Genomic DNA, 23332 nt, shown 5'->3' on the forward strand with positions numbered 1-23332 from the left:
ATATATAGTATGTATATATATATATATATATATGTATATATATATATATATATATATGTATGTATATATATATATATATGTATGTATATATATATATATATATATGTATGTATATATATATATGTATGTATATATATATATATATATGTATGTATATATATATATATATATATATGTATGTATGTATATATATATATATATATGTATGTATGTATATATATATATATATATATATATGTATGTATATATATATATATATATATGTATGTATATATATATATATATATGTATGTATTATATATATATATATGTATGTATATATATATATATATATATATATATGTATATATATATATATATCATCATCATCATCATCATCGTTTAACGTCCGCTTTCCATGCTAGCATGGGTTGGACGATTTGACTGAGGACTGGTGAAACCGGATGGCAACACCAGGCTCCAGTCTGATTTGGCAGAGTTTCTACAGCTGGATGCCCTTCCTAACGCCAACCACTCAGAGAGTGTAGTGGGTGCTTTTACGTGTCACCCGCACGAAAACGGCCACGCTCGAAATGGTGTCTTTTATGTGCCACCCGCACAAGCCAGTCCAGGGGCACTGGCAACGATCTCGCTCGAAAATCCTACAGGAGCCAGTCAGGCGGGTACTGGCAACGGCCACGCTCAAAATGGTGCATCTCATGTGCCACCCGCACAAGAACCAGTCCAGGGGCACTGGCAACGATCTTACTTGGCTTGCCGGGTCTTCTCACGCACAGCCCATTTCCAAAGGTCTCGGTCCGTAGTCATCGCCTCGGTGAGGCCCAATGTACGAAGGTCTTGCCTCACCACCTCAGCCCAGGTCTTCCTGGGCCTACCTCTTCCACGGGTTCCCTCAACTGTTAGGGTGTGGCACTTTTTCACGCAGCTATCCTCCTCCATTCTCACCACATGTCCATACCAGCGCAATCGTCTCTCTTGCACGCCACAACTGATGCTTCTAATGTTCAGCTTTTCTCTCAAGATACTTACACTCTGACGGGTATTCACATTGACATTACACATCCAACGGAGCATACTGGCTTCATTCCTTGCGAGCTTACGTATGTCCTCAGCAGTTACAGCCCATGTTTCACTGCCATGTAGCATGGTTGTTCGTACGCATGCGTCATACAGTCTGCCTTTTACTCTGAGTGAGAGTCCCTTTGTCGCCAGCAGGGGTAAGAGCTCTCTAAACTTTGCCCAGGCTATTCTTATTCTAGCAGCTACACTTTCAGCGCACCCACCCCCACTACTAACTTGGTCGCCCAGATAGCGGAAGCTATCGACTACCTCTAGTTTTTCACCCTGGAATCAGATAGAAGTTGTTTCCTGTTTGTTTGCAGTCTTTATTGCACCTGAACATCTGCCACAAACAAAAACTAACTTGCTAGTTAACCTGCCTTTGATGTTGCTGCACCTCTTATGTGTCCATAGCTTGCACCGGGTACATCTTATAGAGTTACTACCTACTCCTTTTCTACATACTGAGCAGGGCCATCTACCTGAAGGGGTTTGTGTTTTATCTACCTTCCTACTTATTAGGATTTTGGTTTTAGCTAGGTTGACTCTAAGGCCCTTCAATTCTAGACCTTGCTTCCACACCTGAAACTTCTCCTCTAGTTCTGATAGTGACTCCGCAATTAGGGCAAGGTCATCAGCATAGAGGAGCTCCCAGGGGCAACCTGTCTTGAACTCCTCTGTGATTGCCTGGAGGACTATGGTAAATAATAGGGGGCTGAGGACGGAACCTTGGTGGACCCCCTACCTCTACCCGGAATTCATTGCTGTACTCATTTCCAACCCTCACCTTACTGGCCGCATCTCTGTACATGGCTCGCACAGCTCTCACTAGCCATTCTTCTATCCCAAGTTTCCTCATTGACCACCAGATAAGGGATCGGGGGACCCTGTCAAAGGCTTTCTCCATGTCAACGAAAGCCAGGTACAGAGGTTTATCCTTGGCTAGGTATTTCTCTTGCAACTGTCTCACTAGAAATAAGGCATCAGTAGTGCTTTTACCTGGCACGAACCCAAACTGCATCTCATCTAAATTGATTCGCTCCCTAATTAGTTGGGCTATGACCCTCTCTGTAACTTTCATAACCTGATCTAACAGCTTGATGCCTCTGTAATTATTTGTATCTAAAGCGTCCCCTTTACCTTTGTAGCAGTTGACTATGATGCTGCTACACCAGTCATAGGGTATGACTCCTTCGTGTATCACCTGGTTCGTAATACGGGTGACTAGGCTATAGCCAACACTGCCAGATATTTTGAGCATCTCTGCAGTGATTCCTGATGGGGCCGGGGGCTTTCCCGGTCTTCATACTCTTAATTGCTTTATCTACCCTGGTACTATCAACTCGGATAGCTGGTCCCTCTATTGGGTCGACATAAGGCAGGCTCTCTTTCTCCCATTCATTCTCTTTATTAAGCAATCTATCGTAGTGGCATCTCCAGACCTCTTTCTTTGCATCCTCATTTAATGCAAGCGTACCATCATCCATGCGAACACATTTCTCTCCTACAACATCACTATTCTCTCTCCTACACTGTCTTGCAACCCGAAATACCTCGAGTCTTTGGTCCTCACGGCGCAGAACATTGGCAAATCTTTCCTTATCTGCTTCCCCTCTGGCTAAATAAACCTGTCGCCTAGCCTCCCTTCTGGCACATTGGTACAATTCCCTGCTACCACCGGTTCTTCCAGTCCTTCCAAGCTTGTTTCTTTTGTCTAATAGCCCTGTCTACCTCCTTGTTCCACCACCACGTTACTCTGGGTTGGGAGGGGACCTTACACCACCCACAAATCTGGTCGGTGGCTTTCAACAGGTTGTCCCGCAGAAATCTCCAATTGTCTTCCACGTTGTATGATGCTATATCCCCTTCTATTTCGTTAAATGCTTCAAGTAACTTGTCTCTAAGTCTCTGTCCGTTTGCAGGGTCTTTAAGCTTCCACACCCTTCTTCTCCAAGCCTGTCTAATTCTGGGCACCCATTTTGCCTTGATCCCAAAGTCGCTAACTACTAATCTATGTTGTGGGGTACATTCTTCGCCAGGGTAGGTTTTGGCATTTATAAGCCGCCCTCTTTCCCTATTTCTGGCGAGGATGTAGTCGATTTGGCTAGAGTGTCTGCCGGAGCGGTAGGTGACTAGGTGACTGGCAGGTTTCCTGAAGTTGGTATTGCAGACCATAAGATTGGTTGCATCACAGAACTCCAGCAGTCTGGTTCCCTCCTCGTTGCGGGAACCGAAGCCATAGCCTCCATGTATGCCATGGAAGCCCCCAGCACGACGTCCGACATGACCGTTGAAGTCTCCAGCCACAAAGAGAAGGTCCCTGTCACTCGTCGACGAGGTAGTTTGCAAGAGGGTGTCATAGAATTGGTCTTTCAGACCATCTGGTAGCCCAGGTTGAGGTGCATAGGCTGAGATGACAGTAGCTAATCTATGATGAAGCACTAGTCTGATCTTAAGTACTCTGTCACTTACTCTAACGACCTCGATTACCTTATCCACCCATTTCTCCGCTAGAAGTATTCTTACGCCCCCGACCCCGTCAGTGTTCCCTGCCCAGAAAATCTTGTACCTGTGTTCTTTGCCTGTGAGGAACCTTGCAGAACCTCCTCTCCATCTTACTTCCTGGATGCAGCACATATCTACGCATCTCCGTTCAAGCATCTCAACAATTTCACCAGATCTACCTTTCAGCGTGCCGACGTTGAGAGTGCCAATCCTAACAGTATGGGTGTTGGGGGTGTGGGCCTGTAGCCTGGGAAGAGGAAAAGCAGTGTCGTGTACCTGAAAAGAAAACTTGCAATTGGAAGAATTCATAAGCAAAACATTACCTACAACCTGCAAACATTTCTCAACCTTAATGCGCTACCCAAAGGTAGGGGAGAGGATGGCCAAGGCCACTAGATGGGTTCCGGGAGACAGCCGAGGTTGACAGGATGACAAAGGGATGAACTTCCGGTGGAGGGGGCGGGATGACAGAGGAATGAACTTCCGGTGGAGGGGGTGGGATGACAGAGGAATGAACTTCCGGTGGAGGGGGTGGGATGACAGAGGAATGAACTTCCGGTGGAGGGGTGGGATGACAGAGGAATGAACTTCCGGTGGAGGGGGTGGGATGACAGAGGAATGAACTTCCGGTGGAGGGGTGGGATGACAGAGGAATGAACTTCCGGTGGAGGGGGCGGGATGACAGAGAAATGAACTTCCGGTGGAGGGGGTGGGATGGCAGAGGAATGAACTTCCGGTGGAGGGGGTGGGATGACAGAGGAATGAACTTCCGGTGGAGGGGGTGGGATGACAGAGGAATGAACTTCCGGTGGAGGGGGTGGGATGACAGAGGAATGAACTTCCGGTGGAGGGGGTGGGATGGCAGAGGAATGAACTTCCGGTGGAGGGGGTGGGATGACAGAGGAATGAACTTCCGGTGGAGGGGGTGGGATGGCAGAGGAATGAACTTCCGGTGGAGGGGGTGGGATGACAGAGGAATGAAACTTCCGGTGGAGGGGGTGGGATGACAGAGGGATGACAGACGAATGAACTTCCGGTGGAGGGGGTGGGAGGGCGGGTTACCGCCAGCGAGTAGAGAGGGCTCTTAATTGTAGATTTTAAATATTTGAGAGACAACAATGCATAAATCGTAATTTTTTTAAAAGAGCAATGAATTCTGGGTGATTAGAATATAACGTAGCATGAATTTAGGAAGCTTAGAAAATGAATAAGCATGAATTTAAGACAACTGAATTCAATTGAATTTCATGGAGAGAAACAAGAAAGCGCAGAGTAGAGAGGGCTCTTAATTGTAGATTTTAAATATTTGAGAGACAACAATGCATAAATCGTAATTTTTTAAAAGAGCAATGAATTCTGGGTGATTAGAATATAACGTAGCATGAATTTAGGAAGCTTAGAAAATGAATAAGCATGAATTTAAGACAACTGAATTCAATTGAATTTCATGGAGAGAAACAAGAAAGCGCAGAGTAGAGAGGGCTCTTAATTGTAGATTTTAAATATTTGAGAGACAACAATGCATAAATCGTAATTTTTTAAAAGAGCAATGAATTCTGGGTGATTAGAATATAACGTAGCATGAATTTAGGAAGCTTAGAAAATGAATAAGCATGAATTTAAGACAACTGAATTCAATTGAATTTCATGGAGAGAAACAAGAAAGCGCAAGGTATTGAGATGTTTGAGGCCGTAAATAAATAAAAATCTCTATCTTATCTGCATCTTGGGTATTTCGTCGTAGTACGTCAGCTAGATAATTTAGAATGGGTTTCTCATTTATATATAGCCAGAACCTGAAGACCTTAAAGGAAAAACTACGAAGGGGGAGAGAGAGGATGGAGGGGTAGACAGAGGCATGGCGGGAGAAAAGATCATCATCATCATCATCATATATATATATAAAGAGAGAGAGAGAGAGAGAGAGAGGGAGAGGGGGGACCAGTCAAGCAGCACATCACGCTGTAATTCTTGGGCTGAGAAATCAACACTTATATATGTATGTATATATATATATATATATATGTATGTATATATATATATATATATATGTATGTATATATATATATATATATATGTATGTATATATATATATATATATATGTATGTATATATATATATATATATATGTATGTATATATATATATATATATGTATGTATATATATATATATATATGTATGTATATATGTATGTATATATATATATATATATATATATATATATATATGTGTGTATGTATATATTTATATATGTGTGTGTGTGTGTCTTTGTGTCTGTTTGCCACTCCCACCATTGCTTGACAACCAATGTTGGTGTGTTTACGTCCCTGTAACTTAGCAGGTCAGCAAAAGAAACCGATAAAATAAGTATAGGTTAACAAAGGAAAAGTCCTGGGGTTGATTTCAACTAAAACCATTTAAGATTGTGCTCCAGCATGGCTACAATCAAATAACTGAAACATTAAAAAAAAATAGAATACACACACACATATGCTCAGACATCTACACACTCATGTATATGTGTAAATATAAACACTGTTGGCTGATATGTATGCCTGTGTATGCTCTAAGTAGGTATCACTATGAATTTTTCGAAGTACTTAAATGTAATTTCGACTGTGCTTTTTCTTGGCAAACATCCAAAAAAAGAGAAATGTTTTTATACCTCATTTGTGAAATTTGGATGAATATTTTAGGAAATATGACAATTTGAATGGCCAGTAAATGGGTTGAAATCTTGCCTAATTGACTGAAGTGAATAATTAGCCATATTTGTGATGTCATATCTTTGAAACTGAGGTGATAATCATCTTCAGATTACACTAATAGTGACCATGATGTAGCTGTTGCCTTTTTTTTTTTTTTTTTTTTTTTTAGGTTCTTGGAAAGGAAACGTATTTTTTGGTAATTTTTGAAATGTTTATGTAAAACCTGTTTTGTTACGTGTAACAAACAGTGAATTTGTCTGTTTTCAGGCCTACCTAAATCCAAAATTACTAGCCATAGGGACTTGAGTTTCATCATATTTGTAGCAAGTATAAAGCTAAATAAATCCTGAAATTTTGGGACATGAACACCATTTCAGTAAAATTTGGATGGACTATTAAAAATGGCTGTAAATGGTGGCATTTTGGATCAGGACACTTAACATAAGTTGGATTTTCTCCATTTTGACAAATTTTTTTCCAATTTTTTTTTTCATTATGGTCTTTGAAAAATGATGGTGGGAAGCTTTTTCTGAGAAAAATTTTTTTTGAAAATATCCATAGTCTCAGTTGGTTAAACATGACAATCCAACCAGAAAAGGTAGTGAGGGTTGCTTCTAATAGGACACTATGGAGGATTTTACTCCTAAAGACACTCCAAGAATGGTGGGCAGAGAAAATGGATGGATGGATCTTCTAGTGTGATACGCTTCCCTTTTTTAACCTAGTAGATGTGATTTGAAGGAGATTTTGTTCTATTTCTTTCTTGGCTGCCATTATTAGCATGTCAAGTAACCACATAGTTCCCCATTAATTTATCAAGACATACACAGGTTGCGTTGTTGCAGCAATCATCTTTATCTTCCTTTCTTTTCTACTTGCAGGACAGCATGGATTCCATCAAAGACAACATAGACATAGCTTGTTATTTCATCACAAAACATTCTTGGAAAGGAAAGTAAGTATGCTATCATATTGGTACTCTAGAATGTATTTATCGAACAGATTTCACTCAAAACTACTTGTGCCAATTAACCCATGTATGCCCATAAAAAAACGAAGTCTTAAAATTTCACTGTATTTAGATTAAACGTTATGGTAAGCCTTCGCAATGTGGAAGAGAGGGACAACATGCAACTGTCAGCTATCGGTGTCGGCTACCTACTGGACATTTTGTGTGCTCCATCAGATGCTTTTTGGTGAGTTCATGTCCAAACAAGTTGGAGCAGGTTTTGCATTGTGAAAATGCAACCAGGGGTATATATGGGTTAACTCTTCCTTTTTTGTTACCATAGAAACTCTGCCAAATCAGATTGGAGCCTGGTGTAGCCATCTGGTTTCACCAGTCCTTAGTCAAATCGTCCAGGTAGGGCATCCAGCTGTAGAAACTTTGCCAGATCAGATCATTATTATTATTATTATTATTATTAAAGCAGTGAGCTGGCAAAACGATGAGCATACTGGTCAAAATGCTTCACAGCATTTCTTGCAGCTCCTTATGTTCTGAGTTCAAATCCCGCTACATGATCGACTTTACCTTTCTTTCATCCTTTTGGGGTTGATAGAATAAGTACCAGTTTGAGTATGTGGGTTGATGTAATCGACTTATCCCTCCCCCTCCCACCTGTAATTGCTGGCCTTGAGCCAGAATTTGAAGCCATTATGATTGTTATTGCTATTATTATTGTTTTATACATGGAATTTATTTGTCTTTTACAGATATAAGCGCATTTTTTCTGTTGGTACCCATGGCATTACAACTTATAACCTCAACACATTGGAGATCACCAATCGGGTAAGATTTTCCTTTTTAAGTTATCTTAGAATAGACGACACTAGAATGTCAGCGAATATCTTTGTTGTCCTAAGAAGCAGTCAGCTACAAACAGGAATATTATTTGGTTAACAACAAATGGGATTTTCTTTTTTAAGTTATCTTAGAGTAGACGACACTAGAATGTCAGTGAATATCTTTGCTGTTCTAAGAAGCAGTCAGCTACAGACAGGAATATTATTTGGTTAACAACAAATTGGGGTTCCGCAAGAAATTACGGAACAGCCTGCATGGGGGATTAGTTTTCTAGAGGCACAAATGATTGTGCTCTACACAAGCTCACTCCCTCCAACGAATTGATGTTCCCTGAACCGGTGCATGGTGTGCCACTTGTCAGATGTAGAGGTGATCGTGTAACTGTATGAAATGAAGTGTTTTGCTTAAGAATACAATGCACTGCCCAATCTGGGAATTGAAACCTTGGTCTTGTGACACCCTAACCGCTAGATGTACGAACACGGACTAGAATATAAATACCAGTTAAATGAATGGGAAGAAAGGTTAGTCAGGCATAAGCCTCTTCTTTACCCCAAAGAATTCTTGACTTTGTCCCAATGTTAAACCTTTTAGCATTGATACTGGCCATATCTGGCCCTGTTTTATGTTCAAACCAGCCAGATCTGAACTCTCACAAGTACCCTGCAATCATCATCATCGTTTAACATCCGCTGGCATGGGTTAGACGGTTTGACAGGAGCCCAAACCAGACTTCTGTGTCTGTATCGACACAGTTTTTACACCTGGATGCCCTTTCTAATCCCAGCCACCCAGCAGTGGGATTGAACCAGGAATCATGTGGTTGGTAAGCAAGCTACTTAACCACACAGCCACTCCTGCGCCTATGTTAATGTTATGCAAATATGTATGTAATACATAAGTATTAACATTTCCTTTCTGCTCTCTCTTATTTTCCAGTGGCCCTATAGTGAATTTATTAGTATTGTGCCAAATAGTAAGGCACCCACCAACAATGAATTCTCCATTACAATGCGCAAGAGTCAGCGTAAAATAGAGACAATGAGGTTCTCAACAGACCATCGACCAGACCTTTTGACGGAGGCATTGGTAAGTTAAACCGTAAATCTTCTATTTTTTGTGTTCTTTTCGTTCCTGGTTCTTTCAGCTTCTATTTCCATATTTCCTTGTAACTATAGGTAAGATAAAGCAGTAAAATAATCTTTGCGTGCTTGGTTGAGCTGCTAGAAACAGCAGCTAGATCTAAATCTTCCTCAAATTACACACCATCTTAACGAAGAACATATTGGGTGGTAAAATCAATGGTGCATTTTCTTGATGGGATGGTTGTGGCTGGAGTGTCTTCGATCCTAGATCTGCTCAGTAGAGGCTGGCTTGGGACTAAGCAGTCACCACATTCCACATGTCTTGGGTTTTATGTTAAATATTCTTTTTTAATCCTTTAGTATTTAAACTGGCCACATCTGTCTCCTGTGGCCAGCTCATCTGTCTCCCATGGACAGCTTGTATGTCTCCTGTAGTCAGCCTGTTACCAGTTCCTAGTCTCTGTCCCTTTTAGCCAGTCTGTTTGTTTCCAGGGACCATTTGATGGCCAGTTATATAATTCATAGAACTACTTTGGTTATTCTCTACTTATTGTTGATTTATTTTCTTTCCCAGCGTTTCCGAAAACTATTTGCTGAACAGAACACCAATGTCAAGGTAAGACAATTAAAAAAGCTACATATTTTTTTTTAAATAATTGTTGCATCTATACATGACAGAAACAGCTAGAACTGAACAAGTTTCTTGCTGTAGAGCAGCTAAATCTGTTCATTTCTAACCATTTATTTCTTACTTTAACATCATCTATCATCATCATCATGCTGGTGTCACATAAAACGCACTCTGTCCATTCTGCGGGATGGTTGGTGTTAGGAAGGGCATCCAGCCGTAAAAACCATGCCAAAACAGACGGGGAAGTCTGGTGCAGTCATCTGCCTGGCCAAGTCCTGTCAATCCATGCCAGCATGGAAAGTGGATGTTAAACAATGATGATGATGATGATTAAAGAAATTGTTAGAATATTTTGTGTATTGTGGAATTATAACCAATTTATTGCAGATAAATTTTAACAACAAAATCCTATGTGGACCACACCCCGCAAGGGCCATGTAGACCCTGGTTGAAAACCACTGCTTTATGTGGTCACTGGACTGTTAGAAATAGAAGCTAAATTAACCTGAAATCTCAAAGTCTTAAAGCCAGAAGGAAAGGGACAGTGGATAATGTGATCTGAGATCCCTCTAAGATGATTGGTTAGTCATGGTTGGAACACATTAAATCATATGTCTGCTTGATCATGGCTGACCCTGAGCTAAAGATCATCATCATCATCATGACTTATGCAGGTCAGTATCTCCTGGATTGGTCAAGTTGATGTGTCTGATGTCCAGTTTGAGGTATCAACAGGCAAAGCATGGACAAGACTGTTGTTGTTTCAAACGATGGTGACAGTGAAATCTGCTAAAGGCCACCATGGAGTTTGTGGAGGCACAAGCATTAAACAAGGTGACACATTTGACTGACCTTAGAGTTCAATTTGGACTGTTGGCGCTATGGTATTCTTCCCTTTTATATTCGAGGAGTCACTATATTGAGTCAAAGCAATTTCATCTATCCTCTGGCCTGTGTGTGTGCCTGTATGTTTCAGTGTGTCTGTCTGTCTCTCTCTCTTTCTCTCTGTGCCTGTTTTTAAGTTTTTTTTTTTTTTTCTTTCTTTCAGCGATTCAATGCCTTCAAATATCACTGGTCAGAAACTCGTGTCACTGTGATCCTTGAGGTCAATCCCTCATCACTGGATCAAGTCGATCCAGTAACAAACAAAGTCTTAACTTCATATGATTACAAAGACATGGAAGGTTTAACTATGGTGAGTTTGATTTTGGACTCTTCTCTATTCTTAACCACACACACACACTCTCTCTCTCTCTCTCTCTCTCTCTCTCAAGCTTCCATCATTCGGAGTTGACAACAGGAAAGTTCCTATCCAGGAAAGAGATATAGATAGGTTATTTTGTATGGAGGACCATCAGCTTCCCGTGCTGTATGTTTCCTTTCTCCATGCCACTGATTTTGTTCAGGGGATGTGGAGGTGACAAGGACTAATACAGCTCAGTATCAGTATTTTCTTTACAGCTGTTTCGAAACAATATATGTATAGATACATATATATGTGTGTGTGTGTGTGTGTACATGTATGCTTGTGTATATGTGAATCTTTACGTATGTATGCATGTGAATATCTAATTTAAGACATTGTTACATTTCACTGTAATTAATGAGCGCTCTGTCTCTCTTTATTAGGTGTCTGATTACCCAGGAGGTGTGGCTGTGATATACGGAGGCAACAGTCGATTGGTAAGTCATGTTTCCATTAGTCTTTCTGTTCAAAGAAAACAATGTAATTGCAAATATAAAATGGGAAATAGTAGACTGTGTACTATCATGCATAAATGGTTCTTGAACCTGTCTCCTATGTACCATGCAAACATACCACATACTTACACACATACATCCTATATAAAAGAAATGAGCTCATGTCACACTGAAGACACAAAAGGAAATTTATCTTCAAAAGATGGTCTGAATTTCAAACAGGACTTTGGACCATCTTTTAAAGATTTATTTTTCATTGAAATTTTAATTACTAATTCTAATACTCTGTTAGGAAATTACAAAATCCTATTTCAGCATCAATATTTCATGTGGTGTGTTTTATTTATAATTGTTGTCATGATGATGATTTCAGCATCTGTTTGTGCTGGACCAGAAAGAACAGCTGATCAAGAGTATAACAGAGTCGGCGGCGAACAATATTGGAATTTCTGTAAAATATAGAAAAGATCCCATTACATTTGACCAGTTTCTTTCCCACAAATTTGGTAATTTCAGGTGAGTTTGTAAACTTTATTATTATTATTATTGTTATTATTATTACTATTATTATAACTGAGGTATGGTTGTAAGGGTAAGAAGTTTGCTTTGTAACCACACAGTTTTGGTTTCAGTCCCACTGTGTGGCATCTTGCCCTACTGTCTTCTATAGGCTTGGACCAACTAAGGCTTTGTGAGTGAATTTGGTAGATGGAAACTGAAAGAAGCGTGTGTGTCAACTGAGAGGTGCTAAAAAATTTTTGGTTTTGGGTAAAAGAAAACACAGGATGATCAGTTATGTTTTTATTCAACATATAGGCGCAGGAGTGGCTGTGTGGCAAGTATCTTGCTTACCAACCACATGGTTCCGGGTTCAGTCCCACTGCGTGGCACCTTGGGCAAGTGTCTTCTGCTATAGCCTCGGGCCGACCAAAGCCTTGTGAGTGGATTTGGTAGATGGAAACTAAAAGAAGCCCATTGTATATATATATATATATATATATATATATATATATATGTTTGTGTGTCTGTGTTTGTCAATGATTAATAACTTTGCAAGTCGAATATTTCTACTGTTTTTTTTTTTTCTTTTTCTTTCTTCCTCAATTTGTTTTGTTTGTTTGTTTTTTTGTTCTTTTGTCAGTTCGGATGAATGTTTAACTTCCTACTCAGAATTTATAGTCCAGAAAATCTCGCCCCGCCACACTGATTGTGTTCGACGAACCCTGTGTCTTACTGAAAACTGTTTGGTTGAACGTGATCCAGCCACATACAATGTAGTCACGTGCAAGCCTCTCTGTGATGTAAGTACACAACTGGTCTCTTTTATCAATTCACTTTGCTTCTAGTGTGTCATGCACAGGCAGTGGTGGACTGGCCAGGTTGTCAGTTTCCCCACTAGCAAGTGGGCCCCTGCGCCATTAGAATCCATATATGAGGGCCCATCCCCTCAAATTTGAAAATTTTTTATTCACTCCTGTAAAGATGCATTAATTATTTCAGCTTGGTTGTGTTTGTAGACAGTTGAAAGGAATACTTTTAACAAAAAATAAATAAATAAATAAATAATTTAAAGATAAAAATAAATGATGGCTTTGTAGTTGCGGATGAGCCCCTTTGTAGTTGTGGGTTTAGTTTACTGTGTAAACAATTGAGTTATGCTGTTTGCTATTATTGAACATATCTGAGCACTGAAATTTTGGAGATTTTTTTTTTTCCCATTTTCTTCTAATTTGATTCTCTAAAACGTTTTACTATGGATGAGTTGTTTTATGAAACTAGTCTAAATTCATGATTATTTTAGAATTCAATTGAAACACAGAAGGGGTGTATTTTGGTTAGAAACATAGTTACGAAAGGATTAAATCTGATTTACCATTGCCCTTTGCTCCAAGTACAGTTCTTGTTCCCCTCCACCATTTTACCTTCACCAAAAAAAAAAAAAAACTCTCAAAACAAACAACAAACAAATTTCCATTTTTGTGTAATGTTCATTTTGTTTCCTTGTGTTCTTTAGATATTTGCTATAATCCGTTATAATGAGAACCCTCAGAAATTTAGTGTTGAACACGTGAAAGGTGATGTGAGGACATACCAATCAACCGATAGGTAAGGATAATAAACACTTGAGATTTTAGTTTTGTTTTCTTTAATGATTGTTGGTTGTTAAAAGGCTTTTTCTTGCCTTTCAGCAAATCTTTTCTATTTGTGGAATAATATTTCTGTGGAGGAGAGTGTAAATAAAACAGAATGGTACACAAACATTGAGCTGTTGTTTGTTGTGCGTTTGGAGCTATATCAAAAGCAGCTCAAGCATGGAGTTGTCACATGTAGTGTATTGGGAATTGCCACATGTAGCAAATTTAGAGCTGCTTCTTGGGGTGCATCGGGGGACAGTCTCATGTAGCACATCAGGAGTAGCCGGCATGTATGTAGCACATTTGGGGTTGCCCACGTGAATTTGGAGTTATGTGCTGCTCAGGCAAGCGGTTGTTACATGTACTGTAATGGGAGTCACCACATGTAGCATATTTGAAGCTGCCTCATGTTGTGCATTGGGAGAAACCTTATGTTGCACACTGGGGAAAGTGTCATGCATCATAAATAGGAGCAGCTCCCACATGTAGCACCTTTGGAGCTGCCCACATGTAGTGCATTTGGAGTTTATCCATATACAGTGACTTTGAAGCTGCCCACATGCAGCATATTTGACCAGCGTAAACAAACAATCGCAACAATGTGCAAACAATGCAATGTGGCCATTCTTGCCTGAGATTTTGTTCTGTCCATAAAACCCCATAATTTACTTCAAAGGCCACAAAACAACCCACTTCACCCCACTGGACATTACAATGACCATTCTCACAAACCAGTTAAACAAAACCAAAATTATAAAAATGTAAGATGATCTGAACATGTGACGGATATAATTTATTAGTTTAGTTAAGTCTTTTCTGAGTTGATTTTAAACTAATTAATTAAATTGCTTTCCCTCTTCTCAATTCACAGGGATGCCTTATTAGCATCATTGTTAGATGGTGTCCGTGCATCCGGCAACCGAGATGTTTGTGTGAAGATGAGTCAAACTAAAAGAGGATACCGATTGGGTAACATATTTTTTTGTTTTGCTTTGTTTTTTCTACATAAATTTTTCATTATTATTTGGTCATAACACAAATTTTCACTGATTCATCATCATTTTAATGTCCACTTTTCCATGTTTCCGTGAGCTGCATCAGAGTTTATTGAGACAGGTTTTTTTTTTTTTTACGGCTACATGCCTTTCCTGTCTACAACCCTCACTTGTTTCCAAGCAAAGTACTATTCCCTGATGGCCAGATATATTTTAGCAGAATATAGAAATGAATGACCTTGCTTCCATGGCAACCATTTGTGGCTCTCACTCAGTGTCAAAACAAGGAGACACATACAACACAGCACAAAATGACATGCACCACACATGCAACACAACATGCACTGCACATGAAGCACAACACAAAATGCACCATACAATGCAACACAACACAAAATGCACCCACATGCAATACAACATAAAATGCATCATACATGCAACACATGTACCACACATACAACACAATGTACCTCATGCAACACAACATACAACACAAAATGCACCATACATGCAACACAACACAAAATGCATCACACAGGCAGCACACCAAACACACACACACACACACACACGCACGCACACACATTTTCAGTTTCCTGTCCACCAGATTCAGTTACAAGGCTTTGGTTGGCCCAAGGTGCCACCCAATGGGACTGAACCTGTAACCATGTTGTTATGGAGCAACTTCTTGACCACACAGCTATGTCTTTGCCATCCCTGTCACTTTTTAATTTCCTTAATTTAAAAAAAAATTTTTGGGTTATCTTAAACCGCATTTTTAAATTAGGGGCTATTTGTTGTTTTCCCAGGTCCCTTCACAGTACCAGTTGATGAAGAAGTGGAAAGTCAGCACTTGAGGTTTATTCATAGTCCTCCACGTAAGTTTAATAAATACATTATTTACATTATTTACATTTGACGGATATTTATCCACAAGATGAGTACAGATATCGTCATCATCGTCCGCTTTCCATGCTAGCATGGGTTGGACGATTTGACTGAGGACTGGTGAAACCGGATGGCAACACCAGGCTCCAATCTGATTTGGCAGAGTTTCTACAGTTGGATGCCCTTCCTAACGCCAACCACTCAGAGAGTGTAGTGGGTGCTTTTACGTGTCACCCACACGAAGGCCAGTCAGGCGGTACTGGCAACGGCCACGCTCAAAATGGTGTATTTTATGTGCCACCCGCACAAGAGCCAGTCCAGGGGCACTGGCAACCATCTCGCTTGAAAATCCTACGAAGGCTAGTCAGGCGGTACTGGCAACGGCCACGCTCAAAATGGTGTATTTTATGTGCCACCTGCACAAGAGCCAGTCCAGGGGCACTGGCAACCATCTCGCTCGAAAATCCTAATTCCTCATCTTTTAAATATAGAACGAAATTTATTATAATTATCATTAATGATAGAGTATTGTATAAAAGATTGTTTGGCAAAACATGGCAGTCCTGGTTTAGGACGAATGTTACTGTAATTTAGCACCAGGAGACATCATCTCCAGCTGGCTATACGACACAATCTGTGTCCTTATATTTTCAAACAAGGGAATCTAGCACCCCCACTCAAAAATATAAGAACACAGATCGTGTTGTATAGCCAGCTGGAGATGACCTCTCCTGGGACTAAATTACAGCAACATTAGTCCTAAACCAGGACTGCCATGTTAGGTTGGCAAACAATCTTTACTACAAAGTACACCATTAAGCAACCAACGCACCTCTACATGAACCTTGTACCAAACTAAATTCATGAGAGGGTTTATAACTTGAATTTACTGAACCTAGTACTGAACTACTTTCAAATTATAAATCCTTATTTCTAAACCAAGACTGATAAAGAAACTTTATTCAAATTTTTGAACTCTTCACCTCATCTTGTATTATTGTATTGTATCTTAGAACACTACAGACAATCTCTTAGACTGGTTCTTATGTTCTTAACTTCTTTGTTTATCGTAGAACACAAGAAGCAGTTTCTTAGACTGGCTCCTGTGTTCTAAACTTCCCTACTTATCTGCTTCTGATTTCTCGTTTTTAAGCAACAATGAGTCACCACGAAGCTGTAGAGAGATTCAACTGTAACACATCCTACAGTGGTCTGATGCATGCCGTCACCCAAGATGTCAGTAACCACTGCATTTTTTTTCTATTATCTTTTCTTCATTATTTAGCTGTCTTTGATACTAAACTCTCTGAGACTGTGTCAACATATGAGACACAATGTTTTAAAGTGATATAAATTTAAACCTTCCATCAATATTTCATGTTAACGTATGTTCCAAATATCAATTTAATAACAATGAGGTTTTATTGTGTCTGGGGAGAGTCATTCTATTTTAGTGCCTTATTAAATTAACACACTCATCAGCCTGATTTCCACTCATTTACTTACTATTTTTTGGATAAAATTTTTGTTGTGATTTACAACTTTTTACAAAAATGAAACAATGTTATTTTACTAAATTCTTCATTTTCAAAATTAATTGAGCCGACTATTGTGGTTTGATCGAAGTTTGGCTGTTATTTCCAGTAGGTCAAACGACCTCATAACTGTTCCCCCATTGGTTTGTTATTCAACGTAAAGTTATTACGCAACCCCCTATCCCTTTAAAACAATAAAATAAATTAATTAATTAAAATAAAATTCATAACCTGATCTTTTTTTTTTTTTCTTGTTCCCTAATTTCTTCCTCCAGGGCCTATTTGCTGAGAACAAAGAGAAATTGATAAATGCTGCACTATCAGGTCTACTTGAACGTGAGGGTGACCAAGATAACATCACCTCCGAAGCTTTAGAAGCACAGTTCCAGGCATTACGTCGACTGGTCGCTTCCAAAGCAGGTTTTCAAGCCTTCACTAGTCTGACCAAGTAAGATCACAATTGCCCTTATTTATCATTTCGCACTTATTGTTGTTAGGGTGCATGGCTTAGTGGTTAGGGTGTTACAGTCATAATCGCAAAAGGTTGTGTGGTTTCAGTTCCTAGATCGAGCGCTGTGTTGTGTTCTTGAGCAAAATAATTCATCTGGTGTTGCTCCGAGATCACTTTGGCACCTGACGTGTGGTACACTGTGCACCTGTCCAGATAATGTTGATTTGACGGAGAGAGTGAGCTGATGTATGACATATCCATTTGATCACTAAAAGCAAGTCATTTCTGTAGGTTCTACAGCAAAAGCTAAACACTTGTGTTATTTTTGATGGGAGAGGCCATCATACTTGAGAATAGTCATATTTTGCTAGTTAAACACATGTACCATATATTTGGGTTTTCACTTCAGCATTATTATTATTATTGAGTGAGAGAGCAGTGCATGCCATCAAAGTGACACTGGGGTAAAATATACGAAGCCCATTATACCCATCATGACTACCCGTCTGATAAGGGTACACCAGGTACATGCATCACAACCATATGTGCACGACATGGTGATCTCTTATCAAGATAAACAGCGCATGACCTCACAGGTGGGGCCCAGTTAGAATTTCTTCAGGTCGAGTAGCCCATCCCGCTCAAAACGGCCCTGAATAAGGTTTGTTTAAGGATGTTGAATGAAACACCCATGTTTCCAGAGGTGAATTATTCAAACCCCAAAGAATTCCTCTCAACACATGGCCATGATGCTCCCCCCACTACTTCTGCTCGTGATCAGAGATGCACATATCGTCAGCCACCAAGGGACATGCTCAACTGGTTAAGGTCAAACAACTGACAAGCAAATCTGTGGTATTGAGCAGAATATTTGCTGTAGCCCATCTTTTATACCAAGACAAAACAATGTACATGATAACACTTCCAATCGATTAAGATCAGAGGCCATGAGAGCCACTGCCTGGCACTGCATCAGGGCATTATTATTATTATTACCTTTGCACAGCTTCTAACGCTGGAGATGTACTGCGGTGTCAGCTGTTCACTACCGGTGAACTAAGGTAACATCTCTCATGGACAGACAGACTCATTCACACACACACACACACACACACACACAGGCAGTTGTTGACACACGCTTACAATGCAACCCATATTTTATGAATTATCAATTGTGGAAATTAATTTTTTTTTTTTCCAGAATGCGAGAGAGAGTTGGTATTAAGGTTGTGAAAGCACTGAAGCGTAATGATGATGCGGTTACCCATGCAGCTGTCGACATGCTGTGTGCATTGATGCAGGTAAACAAGACCTACTCACCACCAGCTCACTTCAACACAACATCTTGTCATCAATTAACTAGTGGCATTGTAAATATCTTAGGCATTAGAAAGGAGTGGTTTGTGCCCCCTTTTTTTTTATGTAGTTTGGTTAAATGAAGGAAGAGGGACCCAGGACATTATTTTAGAGGCTTTAGTAACAGTTGGGAGGAAGTTCTTTCAGTATGGAGATTGATCCAAATGTTTATCAAAGAATGAACTCTACTAAATGTGTATTTGGCTTCAGTTGATACCATTAGCATCATTTAAGATCTTGGAGAGCAAAACTGATGCTCTACAAAGGAAAAGCAAGGTCTGTTATAGTTCGGCACCAGTATCATTGCAGGTATTTTTGTCAAAATGCAAAGAATGGAAAAGCTATCAGAAATCATCTTGACCTTGTGCTCACATTTCATTCAATATGTTTTGTATCTGGAATGGTTTTGAAAATTTGCTTCTTGCATATTTCATTACAATCTATTTCTTTCCTTTTGACACTTTTCGTATCCTTTACTGTATTTTGTGTTATAAGGGAACAAATGAACACGTGCGTGTGTGTATACATATATACAAATGATGATGATGATATATATATATATATATATATATATATATATATATAAAAACAAACAAAAGTAAATGAGTATATGCATATATACGTACAGGTATGTGCATACCGACATCCACCTGTATGTATAGGTGCATATCTGGGTACAGGACATTGCAAACAAACGTAGACGAGAACACACGAGCCACATAGAGAACATTCTACTTCATCAGCTACCCACGTTTTAACACCGGCGTTTCGACGAGCTTCGGGCAGGACGCATCGTTAAAACGGCTCGTCCCATGGATCGCAGATTAAATTTGTATACGCAAATTAAATCTAGCCATGGAGGAATGTAGTGGCGGACAAAAAACAAAAAAAAAAAAAACAAACAGAAAAGGCTTTACGGCCAGACGAGAAAAATTATGTGTGTATGAACGCGATGAGGCACGGAACCGAGAGAGACAAAGTGGTGGCGTGCGTTACTTGGCGAAAGCCAAGGAAGGAAAGGATTATTGACCGGAAGCATGTGACCATGCCGGTGTAAAGGGAAGAGAGAGAGTGGTAGAGGGAGAAAGAGAGGGAGGAAGTAGAAGAATAGGTGAGCAACGAGAGGAAAAGAGAAAGAGAGGAAATACGAGGGGGAAAAGGAGATACGTAGTAGTAACAGAGGAAGAACAAGAGGGGTAAGGCGAGATACGTAGTAGTACAGAGGAAGAACGAGGGGGGGGAGAAAGGAAAGAGATAGAGTAGCGTCGGAGGATAAGTTTACGAAAACTACTTACAATTTTTGTGAGATGCTGCGTTCAATCATGTAAAAACAAAAGTAAATGAGTATATGCATATATACGTACATAGATGCATATATATATATACATACACATATGTATGGTCTTGGGTTCAGTCCCACCACGTGGTACTTTGGGCAAGTGTCTTTTACTATAGCCCCAAGCCGACCGAAGTTTTGTGGTTGAATTTGGTAGGCGGAAGTTACTGCCATGTGTGTATATGTCTGTATGTGCTTGTGCCTCTCTGAAAGAGAGAGAGGGGGTACATACACACACACACACACACACACACACAAACACATTTATTTCAAATTATATCTTTGACAAGTTAACTTGAGATTCCTTAACGACAGTGTAACCTTCATATAATTAAGGTATCTTCAGCCTGATGAGTAGCTAACTGCATACCTCTTACTGAGTAATTATTACATCAGAGGATGTAATAGCTACCCTAGTTGCTAACCATGAACTACATAAAAAAATGTTTTCAGCTTATCAAACTTCAATATGGGGAAAAAAAACTTCAAGCTTCAATGCCAATAAATTATTATTGTTCCTAAACCTTGTTTTTTTTTTTTTTTCATACCTAAGACAGACTGCTCGAAGATTACAAACTTCCTACTTTCATCTTCGGATCTTATAATTATGTGCACATACACACTTACATACATATATGGCAAAATCCATCTTTATCTTTCTCTGCCAATTCCAGCCAATGCATGATGACTACGACATCCGACAAGAACAGATGAATAAATTCTCTCTAATGTCTTCGAGAAAATTCCTTGAAAGTCTTCTTGAGATGTTCAACTATCACGTGGTGAGTTAGCTACGAACCATTATCACTCTCTCTCTCTTTCTCTTGTTGTTTGTCTTGACCTCTCTATATCTGTTTGACTTCCTGTCTATCTGTCTATCTTCCCTCTGAATATCCCCATTCCTGCCCCCTGCTTCCAGAAAACCCTGACAACCCCCCTGACCACCACTACCACCCTTACTGCCTCTCGTCCAAATTCTTATTCTACCTGTCTATGATTGGTCCCTGTCTTCTCCAGGTACATGCCACAGGTGCTTTGGTGATTTCATCCATGTTGGATTTTTTAACATTTGCTCTGTGTGCTCCCTATAGTGAAACAACAGAAGGGGCCCACTTTGACACCATGCTGGAGATGGTTGCTGCAAATGGTAGAATTGTCTTCAAATTATTTCAGGTTTGTACACTTTTAGCTTTTTTTTTTTCTGGTTATTTTTCATTTTTTTTTTACCTTTTTCTTCTCTTCTTTTTTTTTTTTGTAAAAGAGAGAAGACTCTTATCACTTCTTTATTCAGCATTGTCTTTTATTAATCTCTTATACAGCATCCCTCTATGGCTATTGTGAAAGGTGCTGGTCTGGTGATGAAAGCCATTATTGAGGTCAGTACATACATTCTGATGGATTTTTTCTATTTACAATTCAAAATACATCACTCATCACTCACTCTCTCTATAAAACCCTCCTAGTTAATGCTCCCCTCCCAGCTCAAGGGGTTTTTGTTTCTTGGTGACCCTGTTGGTGCCATGTAAAAAGTACTGGTAGTGGTGCCACATAGGAAGGACTGGTGATGGTGCCATGCAGAAAGCACCCAGTACCCTCTGTAATGTGGTTGGTGTTAGGAAGAGCATCCAGCCGTAGATAATTGGAGCCTGGTCCAGCTCTCTGGCTTGCCAGTTCCTATCAGACTGAAACTGTCCAACTCATGCCAAGCATGGAAAATGGCTGTTAATTGATGATGATTATATATATATGTATGTATATATATATATAATATATATATAAAAGACTTGTGTCTTAAACATCAAGACTCTTTAAGTGGCACCTGCACTGACTGGGTCACCAAGTACTTGCAAGACAGAAAAAAAAAAGTGTGAATATGTGCATGTCTGCCTGGGTAAATATGCATGTGTGTGTATGCATATGCATGCTTGTGTGTATATGTATTTGCGTGTGTGTGTGTGTGTGTGAATATATGTGTGCTTGTGTGTATGTGTGTGTGAATATATGCATGTGTGTATGAATGTATGCATGCTTGCGTGTATATGTATTTGTGTGTGAATGTGTGTTTGGATGTATGTGTATTTGTGTGTGTGTGAATGTTTGCTTGCGTGTGAATATATGCATGTCTGCTTGGGTATATATATATATGCATGTGTGTGTATGAATGTATGCATGCTTGTGTGTATATTTATTTGCATGTGTGTGTGTGTTTGGATGTATGTGTCTTTGTGTGTGTGAATACATGTTTGCTTGTGTGTGTGCATGTATGTGTGAATACGTTTACTTGTGTGTGTGTGAATATGTATTTACTTGTGTTTGTGTATATTCATGTGTGTGTGTTTATTAACATAGTCATCTAATATATCTGTTGTGCATGTTTCAGGAAGGTGATGCTGAAATTGCTGCCAAAATGCAAGACTTGGCTCTTGGAGAAGGTGCTTTACCCAAACATCTCCACACAGCCATGTTTACACAAAGTGCCGATAGTCGCATGCTGACTAACAGGTGAGTGGAACATTCTACTTTCCCCTTCGCTCTCGGAGAGGTTAGCCATCAACGTTGTGTAGCTTCACATCAACCCAGATTAATCAGAGGCATTCCACATGTTACCACCCCTGCTTTTTCATATAGTTCTCCATCAGCTAATGCATCCTTTCCTTTTCCAAGAAGATTGGGTGTGATTTGAGGGAGAATTGGCTGCTATGGGAATTTCAGCAGGTTGAGTCTGCAGTCACTGCTGCTGCTGTTCTTGTTGCTCTGACTTGTGTGTGTGTGTGTGTGTGATCTCTGTTGTTTGGTCTGAGGTGTGTGGTATAAAGTATATTGTGGTGGTAGTGGTCTGTTGAACTCTGAACCCTGTACAGTATGACCTGTGTTTGTGTAGTGCACCCTGTATGATGTTTAGTGTGTATACATTGGTTGGTGTGTATATATTGTGATCTGTATGTATATTATGGTCTGTGTATTATAGTCTTTGTGTGTGTGTGTGTGTGTGTGTGTGTATATATATATATATATATATATATTAGTCTGTTGTGTGTGTATGTTGTGATCAGTGTGTGTGCATTGTATCCTCTGTATATTATAGTCTGTGTGTGAATATATTGTGATTTGTGTGTACGTGTGTGTGTGTATATATAGT

The 23332-nt window shown here is 39.7% G+C and overlaps 1 protein-coding gene across 5 annotated transcripts in view; it reads left to right on the forward strand.

Moving 5' to 3' along the window:
- The window catches only part of LOC106870860 (dnaJ homolog subfamily C member 13), a 95699-nt gene that overhangs the window by 25380 nt on the left and 46987 nt on the right, over positions 1-23332 (forward strand). For all 5 annotated transcript variants that reach the window (XM_089341581.1, XM_089341585.1, XM_089341586.1 and 2 more), the window contains exons 2-19: positions 7155-7228; positions 7990-8065; positions 9020-9169; positions 9740-9781; positions 10845-10991; positions 11426-11479; positions 11871-12013; positions 12639-12798; positions 13512-13603; positions 14504-14601; positions 15437-15505; positions 16669-16751; positions 17326-17498; positions 18703-18802; positions 20868-20975; positions 21211-21366; positions 21513-21569; positions 22574-22695. In XM_089341581.1, the coding sequence (XP_089197707.1) occupies positions 7161-7228; positions 7990-8065; positions 9020-9169; positions 9740-9781; positions 10845-10991; positions 11426-11479; positions 11871-12013; positions 12639-12798; positions 13512-13603; positions 14504-14601; positions 15437-15505; positions 16669-16751; positions 17326-17498; positions 18703-18802; positions 20868-20975; positions 21211-21366; positions 21513-21569; positions 22574-22695 (1898 nt within the window). In that variant the 5' untranslated portion in view covers positions 7155-7160. The remainder of the gene's footprint in view (positions 1-7154; positions 7229-7989; positions 8066-9019; positions 9170-9739; positions 9782-10844; positions 10992-11425; positions 11480-11870; positions 12014-12638; positions 12799-13511; positions 13604-14503; positions 14602-15436; positions 15506-16668; positions 16752-17325; positions 17499-18702; positions 18803-20867; positions 20976-21210; positions 21367-21512; positions 21570-22573; positions 22696-23332) is intronic.

This window comes from Octopus bimaculoides, chromosome 25 (assembly GCF_046866305.1).
Source record: "Octopus bimaculoides isolate indiv1 chromosome 25, ASM4686630v1, whole genome shotgun sequence".
NCBI lineage: Eukaryota > Metazoa > Mollusca > Cephalopoda > Octopoda > Octopodidae > Octopus > Octopus bimaculoides.